Raw genomic sequence first — 13,207 nt, 5'->3', positions numbered from 1 at the left:
TATCCCAACTGTGGTCTTACCAAGGCATTATAAAGTGGTACTAACACTTCACCTGATCTTATCCCTCTCCTAATGCAGTCTAGGACTGCACTGGCTTTTCTGTGGCTGCAGCACACTGGTGGCTCATATTTAAATATCTGTTCACTAGGATTCCAAGATACCCTCTCACATTTACTACTATTGAGCCAGGTTCCACCAATTCTACTTCTGCACATTTTATTTTTCTTGCCTAAGTATAAAACCTTACTTTTCTCATTTTCTCATTTTGCTAGATAAAGCCCAGTGAGATCCCTCTGGATCTTGAGCCTCTCTTCTGGGGTGTTGACTATTCCTGCCAGTTTGGTGTTGTCTGCAGATTTGTTGAGTTCCCCTTTATTTCCTCATCTAAATATTTCATGAAAATATTGAAGAGTACTGGGCCTAAGACAGAACCTTGGGATACCCCACTGCTTCCATGTACCGGTAGATGTAGTTCCATTAAGGGCTACATACTGAGTTTGTCAGCCAGTTACAAATCCATCTGGTGATTATTTATTTATTTATTTATTTATTTTGATTTATATGCCGCCCTTCTCCGGAGACTCAGGGTGGCTTACAATGCGTTAAGCAATAACGCATTGTAATTATGATGCCTATGCCACATTTTTCTAATTTAGTAAGAAGTAGGTTATCATCTATTTTGTCAAATGCTTTACTGAAATCTAAGTAAACTGGACTGGATGCATCATGTGCAGGCCACGCCCACCCCAGCTCCACAAAGGCAAAATATGACACGATAAATCCTGATATATCACGTGACACAATCAAGGTTGACACCCATGTGAAGAATGATTATAGCAATGTCATTCTTTTTTTCCTTTTATATTAACCCATATGCATTCAAGGAGGCTTTCATCGTCTAGTTTTATGGATTTCTGTAAAGGTGTAGTGATTTTTTACGTATAATGCAACTCCACCTGCTCTTTTGTTAGGTCTGTCTCTTTTGAACAGTTCATATTCTTTAGCAGTACATTCCAATCATGAGTTTTATCCTACTAAGTTTTTCCTATAAGCTTTCTATAAAATTATTTTTATAAGAATTCTCCTATAAGCTTCTTTCAATATATTTGTATCTGACTTACTATATTTTTCTTTTTAGAATAATTCCCTTTGCCATCATGTTTTTAAGAGAGACATCCACACAAAGCCACCCTTAACTTTTGCTATTTTCCTACAACCTAAGTAATTTGACAGGGATGACTTTCACACTACAGCTTCTGAACTGACTCATTGTTTTACATGTAAAAGGCATCAAAGATCTTTCAATCCCATCTCAAAGAGAAATAAATGAGGATAAGCAACTGTTGGGGGAAGGAGTAATCTCTTTTGAGTGCTGAGAATCTCAATTATACAAAACATCCTGAAGGTGATGGATGGGTGGATAGATGGTTGGATGACAGACTAACAGGCAAGCTAGCATTAGGAAAAGAAAAAGGGAAATGAGACATTATGAAGCAGCATTTTATCCTAATAGTTCTATAAAACCTTCTGCATACATGCCGTATTTTTCTAAATAAATGTTGAGAAATGTTTTGAAACAATTTTTTGCTATAAAAATTTGTAATATATCGCCTAATGGTATGCCATTTGTATTCTACTAAATAGATGTTTGATTATTTTTTGTCATATAATTAGTTCTTGTTAAAACTTGAAATAACCTCTATTTTTACTATATTTTGCATATCTGTTCATCAAGTTACAATTTATCATTAAAGCTTAAAATAAGCCATTTAACTTACAATTGCTAACAGTTTATAAAGAGATACATCTACTGATACATATTTTTCCTGCTCCAATCTGTTAACCTTCTTGGGGATTCTATTCCTCTTAGAAAAATACAGAGATAGATATCCTCAGACTAAGATATCCCATAACTATTTTGGACATAGTCCAAACTTTATTTGAAAGCTTCAGTGATGGAACGCCCTATAACTCCAGGAAGCAGGCTGTTCCACAGTGCAAGAGCTCTCATGGTCACAAAAACTGTCATTTTGAATCTGGATCTTCCTATGTTTTTGTTCTATGTCAAGAACTACAGATATAAAACTTTTTCTATGCCTCAACTCTTCAAATATTGGAATATTGCTATCCACATCTTTTATTCTTTAAGCTAAAAATGTCCCGTTTCCTTAACTATTCCCAGTTTAGCATCACCATCTTCATTGTTCTCCTCTGCACTCTTCAGTGCAGATCTTCAGTGTCCTTCCTGTATTGTGGCAATTAAATCTGAACATAATATTCCTGCTGCAGTCTGACAATGCAATGTGGTGCAGAACTGCCATTTCCTGTGATGTTAATCTTATTCATTTACTGATGTACTTAAGTATCCCACATCTAACATAAATGCATACAGTTTTCACAGTTCTATTCCTATCTTTTAAAATAATATATCACACCATATGAATACACTTTGGATATTCCTTGGTCTATTAATCTGAGTAAAAAAGAAAAAAAAGTAAAATAATATTCTTTAATTATAGAAAATAAATGGAGAAAACAGAGTTTGCTCCAGGAAGCAGATTTTTAAAAAAAGAAAATAGTCAACTTTGCATTCTTTTTAAAATCTCATACCCTATTTATACCAATTCAGATCATTAGTTTATCTAGCTCAATATTATCCACATAGCATTATATCCCTCAATAGGCTATGATTCTCTAAAGCAGTGATCCCCAACCTCTGTGGTCTGGAGGCGTGGCTTGGGGGGGGGAGATCTGGATTGTGTGAACAGCAGGCTGGTGCACTACAAGTTGAGCTGTGCATGTACACTGCCCACCGCTCACTGTAGCAAGTAGGCTACAGCCTGGTAGTGGGTGGAGACTCAGGGATCAGGGATCTCTGCTCTAAAGCTTTTCCCCCTACTGTCAGCCTTGGAAGCCATATTAGGTCGGAAGCTTCAATGCTGCCACCTCCTCATGTGTGGGAAAGTAGGAGGGGAGATTTAGGAGAGGGGAATTAGTAGACATAATAGCATTCTTCCTATCGGTCAAGGTCAGGGTGATCCAGCATCTGGCGGAGGAGTGGTCAGGGGCTGGGTCGAGGTGGAATGGACGTTGATTGGAGCATGTGATCGATTGAGGAGAAAGGTCGTGGTTTTGGGAGCTTTGAATTACTGAAGGAAAGCCCGAGTTTTTCAGTTTCATGATTTCCCAGATGTGCCAGTTACCTATTCGAGTAAAGAGAACTTTGGAAAATGCCTGCTTCCGCGTCTTTACTGGGAGTTGGGGGTTTTCTGGAATGCTGACACTATTAGGATTATTATTTTCTGGAATGCTGACATTATTAGGAGACACTAGGAATGTACTACATAAAAAGTTTTCCTTCCTCCTTCCTTCCCCTTGTCCCTTCCTCTCTCTCATCAAATCAATAACACACATATAGCTTATTCTTCTCATTCAACAAAAATTGCTTTAGTCACTTCCATTTACACAAAATAATGAAGAACATCAATGCATTGCATATATATTTCTAGTTAAGGCTAAAAGCTAATATTTGGGCGGATCTCTTCAGGATGCTATATTCTTCTAAGAAGTCTTTCTCCCCTAAGACTGGATTTTAAATAAACTTCATTCTCCACATAATGTCCCAAGGTTACAAGAATAGCTAAATAACTAGATCATTATTTTCATCATGGCACCACCTTCTTAATAATTTGGATTGATGGGTCCCTGCCTTGCCTTCCCTTTTAATCTTTATTGGATGCAGAATTAAAACTCCATCTGACTAACCTTTATTCAGATAATTCCTATATAGAAAAAGTAGCTTTTAGGAAGGCCATACTGTCTTGGACTATGCTTTAACTTTACAGTATTTCCTAGACCTGCAATAACTTTTAAGAGCACATTCAGTACTTTATGATGCTTATATTAATCTTGGGTTTGCCTTTGATCTAGTATCAAGACCCAAACTATGGGAGAACTCTTCTACATATAAATATAAAGCTTCCATAGATATATTGTTGTTGTTGTTGTTAGTCGCAAAGTTGCATCCGACCCATAGTAACCCCATGGACAATGTTCCTCCAGGCCTTCCTGTCCTCTACCATCCCCCGGAGTCCATTTAATCTCACACCGACTGCTTCAGTGACTCCATCCAGCCACTTCATTCTCTGTCGTCCCCTTCTTCTTTTGCCCTCAATCATTCCCAGCATTAGGCTCTTCTCCAGTGAATCTTTCCTTCTCATTAGGTGGCCAAAGTATTTGAGTTTCATCTTCAAGATCTGGCCTTCTAAAGAGCAGCTAGGTCTCCTCTATGACTGACCGGTTTGATCGCCTTGCAGTCCAAGGGACTCACAGGAGTCTTCTCCAGCCTTTGAACTGAGGTTGGAGGTCTCAATTCTTTGGTGCTCAGCCTTCCTTATGGTCCAATTTTCACAGCCATACATTGCAACTGGGAAAACCATAGCTTTGACAGTACGCACTTTTGTTGGCAAGGGTGATGTCTCTGCTTTTTAATATGCTGTTTAGGTTTACCATAGCTTTCCTCTCCAGGAGCAAGCGTCTTTTAATTTCGTGGCTGCAGTCCCCATCTGCATTGATCATGGAGCCCAGAAAAATAAAATCTGTCACTACCTCCATTTCTTCCCCATCTATTTGCCAAGAATTGAGAGGGCTGGACGCCATCTTAGTTTCCTAATGTTGAGTTTCAAGCCAACTTTTTGCACTCTCGTCCTTCACCAGCATCAAGAGGCTCTTTAGTTCCTCTTCACTTTCTGCCATTAGAGTGGTATTATCTACATATCTGAGTTTGTTGATATTTCTCCCAGCAATCTTAATTCCAACTTGTGATTCATCTAGCCCCGCCCTTCTCATGATGTGCTCTGCATATAAGTTAAATAGGCAGGGTGACAGTATACAGCCTTGCCAAACTCCTTTCTTAATTTTGAACCAATCAGTACTTCTGTGTCCAGTTCTCACTGTGGCTTCTTGACCCGCATATAGGTTTCTCAAGAGACAAATAAGATGGTGTGGTACTCCCATCTCTTTAAGAACTTGCCACTATTTGTTGTGATCCATACAATCAAAGGCTTTAGCAGAAGTAGATGTTTTTCTGGAATTCCCTAGCATTCTCAATGATCCAGTATATGTTGGCAATTTGATCTCTAGTTCCTCTGCCTCTTCAAAATCCTGCCTGTAGTTCTGCCGGTCCACATACTGCTGGAGCCTAGCTTGTAAGATTTTGAGCATAACTTTGCTAGCATGTGAAATGAATGCAATGGTGTGGTAGTTTGAACATTCTTTGGCATTGCCCTTCTTTGGAATTGGAATGTAAACTGACCTTTTCCAAACCTGTGGCCACTGTTGAGTTTTCCAAATTTGCTGGCAAATTGAGTGTAGCACTTTTATTGCATCATATTTTAGGATTTTGAATAGCTCAGCTGGAATACTGTCACCTCCACTAGCTTTGTTGTTGCTCAGTCTACCTAAGGCCCATTTGACTTCACATTCCAGGATGTCTGGCTCGAGGTCAATGAACACCCCATCGTGGTTATCAGGGACAATAAGCTCATTCTTGTATGGTTCTTCTGTGTAATTTTGCCACCTTAATTTCTTCTGCCTCTGTTAGGTCCCTGCCATTTTGATCCTTTATCATGCCCATTTTTGCATGAAAAGTTCCTTTTATATGTCAATTTTTCTTGAAGAGATCTCTGGTCTTCCCTATTCTATTGTTTTCTTCTATTTCTTTGCACTCCATAGATATACATCTACTTTAATAACCTACAAATTTTAAGTAAACTCTTGGTTGAAAGTGTAATGTAATGCACATGGACCCTGAAAAAGCTGAGTTTATTTTATGATATGGAAAAACTAAAGAGCTGAAACAGATTTTTACCATTAAACATTAGCATGTGTAATGCATTTGCCAGTGGTGTAACAGAAATTCCAGTTGGAAGAGAAGTCAGACAAAAGTGCATTTTGGCACTTTGTTAATTTGTTCATTAACTTGCTTCGAGAAAAATTGAGTAATCCAGCCATTCATCCTCCAAAATTGATCAGTAGATGTGTTTCACTCCTCTTCTATATTGATAATGCAGTACTTCACTGAGAAGCAAAATTTGGCTTGAGGCAGATGCTGAGTTTACCAAGTTCTGCCAATGGTATTAATAGATTATTCTAAAATTTAAGTTTACACTTAAATGTAAAGCATCCCGTGAGGCAATGAGGCAATTAAAAATAAGCTGAAAGAATAAGTTTGGTCTTTCAAATATTTAGGCATTGTTTTTACACACCACTGGCAAATGCAAAACAGATGCTAACAACATTTCATTTAATACTGAAAATCTGGTTCAGCTCTTAATTTTTCTACACTGTGTGCACAATTATTAGGCAAGTGAGTATTTTGACCATATCAGGTGATGTGTATTTGTGTAATGAGAGTGTGTAGGCTAAGGAGATCAACACCCTATATCAAGGTGTGCATAATTATTGTTTTGCTACACAATTAGTTGTCAAGGACTACCTGTAAACTAAATGATATTCTTATTCACAAAAATGAAACTTTTATACATTCTGAAAACAATGTGCCCATAAAATTCACAGTTCAACAACTGTGGAATGAGACAGAAACCCCATAAATAACTAGGGATTGAATAAAACTCTGACATTGTTTATTCTAAATGATTTGTTAATAATTATTTGCCTTACTCATTAAATAGATAAATTATATTTTGCTAGGCAATATGGTTTGCAGCATGCTATAGCAAGGTATTTTCAGTAGTTTCAAAATGATAAATGTAAGATAATATTATTCCAACCGCATAGATTCTTACTTTAAGAATATTTCCACTTTAGGAATATTTCTAGTTCATATATTTTTCTATTTAAAACTTACTATGCACACTTACCAATGCAGGCATGGACTCGGACTGAAAGTTGGGTTCTCAGAATTATGCTGTGTTTTTTGCCCCTGCTGGGGAGAAGAAATAAATAAATGTGATAAGCATAGTAGAGAGTAATTACAGAAAAAAAATAATTTATCTAGTCTTATGATATCTAATGAATTTAAAGACAATCAGATACTATTTCTTCAATTAAAAATCATACATGTATATATGCATTATGGTATCTGCAGCTGAATTTTGAATTTAGACTTTTAATTCTACTAAAAGTTTTAAGCATTTTTTTTATCACAGATTTGGTCTGGACTGATTTGTACTGTGAATTAACCCTGAAGAAAAGAAGTGTTATTTTATTACCAAATCCCATATTGAACCAAAATTGGAAATATTCAGGTGTACATACATATTCATATATAACTGAACCCATACTTACATATCTGGATTTCAAATAATGAGTACAAAGAAAATAAATTTCCGAATAACAGGCCCAACTGTCTGAACTTCTGCCTATGGTTTTGTTTGTGTATTCATACTTATATTTGTATTTCACTTGTTCAGGCCTCACCCAGAAGTTTAATTAGGGTTAGGGTTATAGTCTTCCTTTCTTTACTCCATTACGGATGCTTCAAATTTTCTTCAGAAAATGTAGGCATCGTAACATCTCAAAAAATAGCTGAGCCAGTTCAAAGTTTCTTACAAACCTGCAACTGATCCTTACTGCCAAGCAGATCAAACAAAAATTTAAGTTTACTAGTTAGGTTCAGAGGTCTTTTGCTTGCAGTTTCCACTCACTATAGACATCCTGTTTTTCGCCAATGCCTTTTGATCATTGAATGTCTGTTATGCCCTTTAACACTTTCAACTGACCTATCTCCTCCTCAAGGAAAAAAAACCATACTCCAATTGCCTTTTGAAAAAGCATCTTTGAGACAACCATGTTCTGGACGATTGAGAATCTCCATAGATACCTCCTCCTACAGTTTCAGCTGGACAATAGGAAAAGTTTGATATATTTTGGGTTCTAAGTGTAGGAAGGTCAAATTAAAATACTTGTGTCATTGAGAAGCATATCACTGATATAGCATATACCCTGGGCAGCAGCAAATTTATGCATCCTGTCCTCTTTACCAATTGCATTTGTTGTAGCCCCCATACCTAAGCTTGGGTTTGTTATTTGCCTAAGTTATTTACTGACTCTTTGGACTCTGAAAGGAAAAGCCAAGATCTGGGACTTCAATTTTCTGCGGGAGTTGACTTTTTGAACAAACCTTGTCCCTCCTCTCCAACCTGCATCCTCAAAATGGATTTCTGAAGAGGAAGGGAAGGTAACTGGACATCCTTCTCTGTCTTCCTGATTCTCTCAGCGTTCCAGGAACCGTCTGTCCAAAGCTGGGTAAAGCACAACACACACACGGAATTGGCTAATACAACCCAGGGTTTAATCTCGGTTAACACGACGGTTTTACAGAAAACGCTGGCGCTGTGACTTCAGCTCAAAGACAGAGTTAGCTGGCTCCTCAATTGCTGTGGTTTTATAGGCGTTGTAAATGAGTTTACAGCTGTAGCATCTTTGAATATACCGCCAGCTCCTGCCCCTCCCATTTGAAGGCTGAGAATGCCGGTGAATGATGTCATCAGCTGTCGTCGCCGCTTTTGCTTCAGAGTGCCTGGATTCCTCCCCCACTTGGTTTCCTCTTTCCTATACCGTCTGTCACCTATCACCATCAATGTGTTTCCTAGACGCGCACCCCCCTCCATTGTGCTTTGTTGCTGAATCCGGATGTATTCTTGAACATCCCTTCCCTGCATGGGTAAGGTTCTTGCCATTAGGTTTATCACGTGTGTGTTGAGGAGATTTGCTACTCGACAGATTCTACAGTCCATAGTGTTGAAAGATTTTACCTAATATTTAACCAAAATAATATTTTGTGCAACTTTTGCAATTTTATTGTTGCAAAATTGTTTATTATTATAAAATTATTAGACAATATTATTATTGTCTAATAAAACAGACTTACACCCAGTCTTCCATATTATTCTCTTTCTTTTTTCCCTTTCTTATGCTAAAATCTGTAGCTACAAAATTAAGTATCATATGTTCTTTTAAAACTAAAGATAACTGTTAAAATTGAATTAATATTTGAATATCAATGACAGAAATAAGCACGGTATCAATAATATACTTTTCACTTTAAGTATTTAAGTATAATTATACACTATTTAATTTTATTTACAGTATAATGAAGACAATATCAAAGCAAAATGATGTTGCCTCAATTAAATTTTTAGGAACCAAGAACTGAATAGTACACAGTCATCAAGAGCCATGGTGGAGCAATGGTTAGAATGCAGTACTGCAGGCTGCTAGAAGTTTGGCCATTTGAATCTCACAGGCTTAAGGTTGACTCAGCCTTCCATCCTTCTGAGGTTGGTAAAATGAGGACCCAGATTGATGGGGGAAGTATGCTGATTCTGTAAACCGCTTAGAGAGGGCTGTAAAAAGCACTGTGAAGTGGTATATAAGTCTAAGTGCTATTGCTATTGCTATCATGCTTTTGTTGTACATATTTTAATTGATGTTTGAACTACGTAGAATGGACATTGACTTACCTGAATGTCCTTTTTCGGAACGCTGCGTATACACTCCAGCATTGGGAAAATCCTCTTCTCTGACAGCAACTGAGAGAACTTTTTTCTACTTATCTTCCCACTCTGTGCTCTCTCCACGCCCCCTTTTGCACCCGAATCCCCAGTCTTGAACGAAGACACCACAGGTGAACTACAACAAATTTTATTAACACAAAACCACCACAAGCAAACAACCAAAGAAAGGGAGGGAAATGGAGTGTATACGCAGCGTTCCGAAAAAGGACATTCAGGTAAGTCAATGTCCATTTTCCAGAACGCTGCTACTACACTCCAGCATTGGGACATACCCAAGCCTAACTTTCAGGGCCGGGCAAAACACTATCCAACTCAGAAGACCCAGACACCACTGCTTGCAAAACTCGTCGCCTAAAAGACGCCTCAGCCGAAGCATAGGCATCGATCCGGTAATGTCTTATGAAAGGCGACAAAGAAGTCCAAGTAGCCGCCCTACAGATGTCCAACACAGAAGCCTGGGTAGCCCAGGCTGCTGAAGTAGCCGCACTCCGCGTAGAATGAGGCAAAATGTTCCCAGGAACAGGACGACGCTGATTCTCATAAGCAGCAGCAATTCAGGCCTTAATCCAACGACCAATCGTGGTCGACGACACTTTCTGTCCCATGGATGCAGGATGGAACGAAACAAACAGGGCTTCCGTCTTCCGAAACTCGGCCGTCCTACGTATGTAACGTCTCAACGCCCTGCGCACATCCAGAGTGTGCCAAAGAACCTCTCGATGATGTCTCGGCGACGGGCAGAAATCCGGAAGCACTAATTCCTGCGCCCGGTGAAACCACGAATTAACTTTGGGCAAAAACGCAGGATCCATCCTCAGGACCACAGTATTAGCATGAAAAATGCACAAGTCCTTCCTGACAGATAAGGCAGTGAGCTCAGAAATGCGTCTAGCCGATGTGATCGCCAGGAGAAAAGCAACTTTGAACGACAGAAACTTAAGTGAAGTGGAACCCAGCGGCTCAAACGGAGACAAAGTGAGAGCCTGCAAAACTAAAGACAAATCCCAAGAGGGATAACGATGAACCGTAGGCGGTCTCAGGTTCGTAGCTCCATGAAGGAACCCCTTCACCCACGGGTGATGAGCCAAGGAAGTATACGGTGGACAGGATAACACAGTGGCCAGGGCCCCACCTGACGCCTGAGAGTGGCGGGAGACAAACCCCGTTCCAAACCCGCCTGTAGAAAAATGAGGACATCCTGAACCGTTGCAGACGTAGGATCCACATGAGCAGTCGCACACCAACGGCAAAAGGCTCTCCACGAGGCTTCGTAGATCCTCGTCGTGGACGGTCGACGGGCCGACTGAATCGTACCAATCACCGTATCCGGCAGACGGCCTTTCTTCAAGAGGACGCGCTCAAATGCCAGACGGCCAACTGCAGCCGCTGGGGCTCGGGATGACGAATGGCCCCCTGACACAGCACGATCCGATGTGGAGGAATCACCCACGGGTCTGTCACCGAAAACTCCACAAGATCCGCGAACCACGGCCTGCGGGGCCAATGTGGAGCTACCAGTAACATCTCCGCCCTCTCCGCTATCATCTTGCGAACCACCTGCTGAATCAGTGTGACGGGCGGGAAGGCATACAGTAGACCAGCTGGCCAACGACACCGCAGAGCGTTTGTGTCTTCTGCCGCTGGAGTCGGATACCGAGTGATGAACCGGGAAAGCTGGGTGTTGGTCGGACTGGCGAACAAGTCTACCAGAGGCCGTCCGAAGCGAAGACAAATCTCCTGAAATAGACTGGGAAGCAGCTGCCATTCGGCCTGGTCTATCACTTCCCTGCTGAGCCAATCCGCTCGTGTGTTGGCTTTCCCGGAAATGTGGTCTGCGAGGATGGACTCCAGATTCCTCTCCGCCCAGTTGAACAGACGTGTCGACTCGAGCATCAACGTCTGAGACTTCGTCCCTCCTTCCCGGTTTATGTGCGCTTTGGCAGATGTATTGTCCGTGAGAATCAGGACATGACGACCCCAAACCAGCGTCCGGAAATGTAGAAGGGCGAGGCGAATGGCTCGAAGTTCCAATAGGTTGATGCTCTGTGCACGTTCCTCTGGAGACCATTGTCCTTGGCCCACCTGGGCCCCCAGGTGAGCTCCCCAGCCATGGAGACTGGCATCAGTGGTGATCACGACCCGGTCTAGTTCCAGGAAACTGCAACCTTGCAGGATGGCCGATGACTTCCACCAACTCAGTGACAGTCTGACTCGCGGAGGCACTAACACCGTCCTTGTGGAGTTGGAACTGCCTGTTCTCTGGAACGGAAGAAGAAGCCATTGCAGTGGACGAGAATGTCTGCGTGCCCACGGAACAATGCGGAAGCACGAGACCATCTTCCCCAACAAACGTGACAGCGTCAATAGAGGAGCCTTCCTCCGGGTCAGTACTTGGCCCACAAGCGATTTGATGTTTTTCGCCCGTTCTGAAGACAGGAAAACCTGACCCTTCTCGGAGTCTATCAGGGTCCCGAGGTGTAGAATTGCGGTCGTGGGGACGAGCTGGCTCTTGTCCAAGTTGATGGAGAATCCGTGCTCTCGGAAGGCCGAAAGCACCCTGACCCTGTCTTGCGCCGCTTGTGCCCTGGACGAGGCCAGGATTAGAATGTCGTCCAGGTAACATAACACCCTCACCGGAACGGTACTGAGAGACGCGGCCACAACCGCCACCAGCTTGGTGAAAGTCCTGGGAGCCGAGGAAAGACCGAACGGCATCGCACAGTACTGGTAATGCCTGCCCGCATACTCGAATCGCAGAAACTGTCGATGCGAAGGAAGCACTGGAACATGCAGGTAAGCCTCTCGCAAATCCACCGACTGCATCAGGTCCCCTCGGCGAATAGAAGCCAGAATGGACCGAAGAGAATGCATCTTCGTACCGCCCGGTTCAACTCCTTGAGGTTGAGAATGCCTCTGACCCCTCCCGAACTTTTGGGAACCAAAAACAGTATCGAATAGAAGCCGGTCCCCTGCTGGTCCAACGGAACTGGTTCTATCGCGCGGATCTCCAGCAGGTGTGCTATCTCTTTCACCATCAGGCTGCGAGAGTCTGTGGACAGCGGAACTGGGCACCGGATGAACCGTCGTGGGGGGCGATTCGTGAATTCGATTGCGAGGCCCTCCGAAATCGTGCGACAAACCCACTCGTCCGGAGTGGACCGGGCCCATCGATGACGAAATGACCGGAGACGTCCTCCCACTGGCCCCGGAGTCGGTGAGTCATTTGCCCCGTCTGAAGGGCCTAGAAGTGGACCCACGATAGGGGCGCTTGGAGGAGGACTGTGACCTGCCACGCTCTCTGAAACGCTGTCTGTCAGAGAAGCGTTCTGGAGTCTGGAACGACTGCCGGTAAGTCGAGGGGCCTCCCTGCCCCGAGTAGGAGCGAAATGGCTGACGTTGCGTGTAAGGGGTGTAACGCCTGTCTTGTCTGCGAAAGGACGAGGGCATAATTTTGCGTTTGTCTTTGTCCTCCACAAGAATCGGCTCCAATGCCGTGCCAAACAGGTTTGGGGCTTTATACGGGGCCGCCGCCAACTTCCATTTGGTTTTCACGTCAGCCTTCCACGGCCGTAGCCAGAAAAGGCGTCGCGATGTGACAGAAATCGCTAACGCCCGCGATGCAAACTTGACAGAGTTCAACGAAGCATCCGCCGAATACTCTGTGGCTG

At 42.3% G+C, this 13,207-nt stretch overlaps 1 protein-coding gene across 12 annotated transcripts in view; it reads right to left on the bottom strand.

Annotated features, from left to right (window-relative positions):
* Positions 1-13,207, bottom strand: part of FHOD3 (formin homology 2 domain containing 3) — a 273,301-nt gene that overhangs the window by 218,458 nt on the left and 41,636 nt on the right. For all 12 annotated transcript variants that reach the window (XM_034416311.3, XM_034416312.3, XM_034416313.3 and 9 more), the window contains exon 3: positions 6,882-6,946. In XM_034416311.3, the coding sequence (XP_034272202.1) occupies positions 6,882-6,946 (65 nt within the window). The remainder of the gene's footprint in view (positions 1-6,881; positions 6,947-13,207) is intronic.

Source organism: Pantherophis guttatus, chromosome 4 (genome assembly GCF_059756535.1).
Source record: "Pantherophis guttatus breed Tessera chromosome 4, ASM5975653v1, whole genome shotgun sequence".
Taxonomy (NCBI): domain Eukaryota; kingdom Metazoa; phylum Chordata; class Lepidosauria; order Squamata; family Colubridae; genus Pantherophis; species Pantherophis guttatus.
The sequence above is the reverse complement of the archived record's forward strand: the minus strand, read 5'-3'. Positions and strand labels throughout refer to the sequence as shown.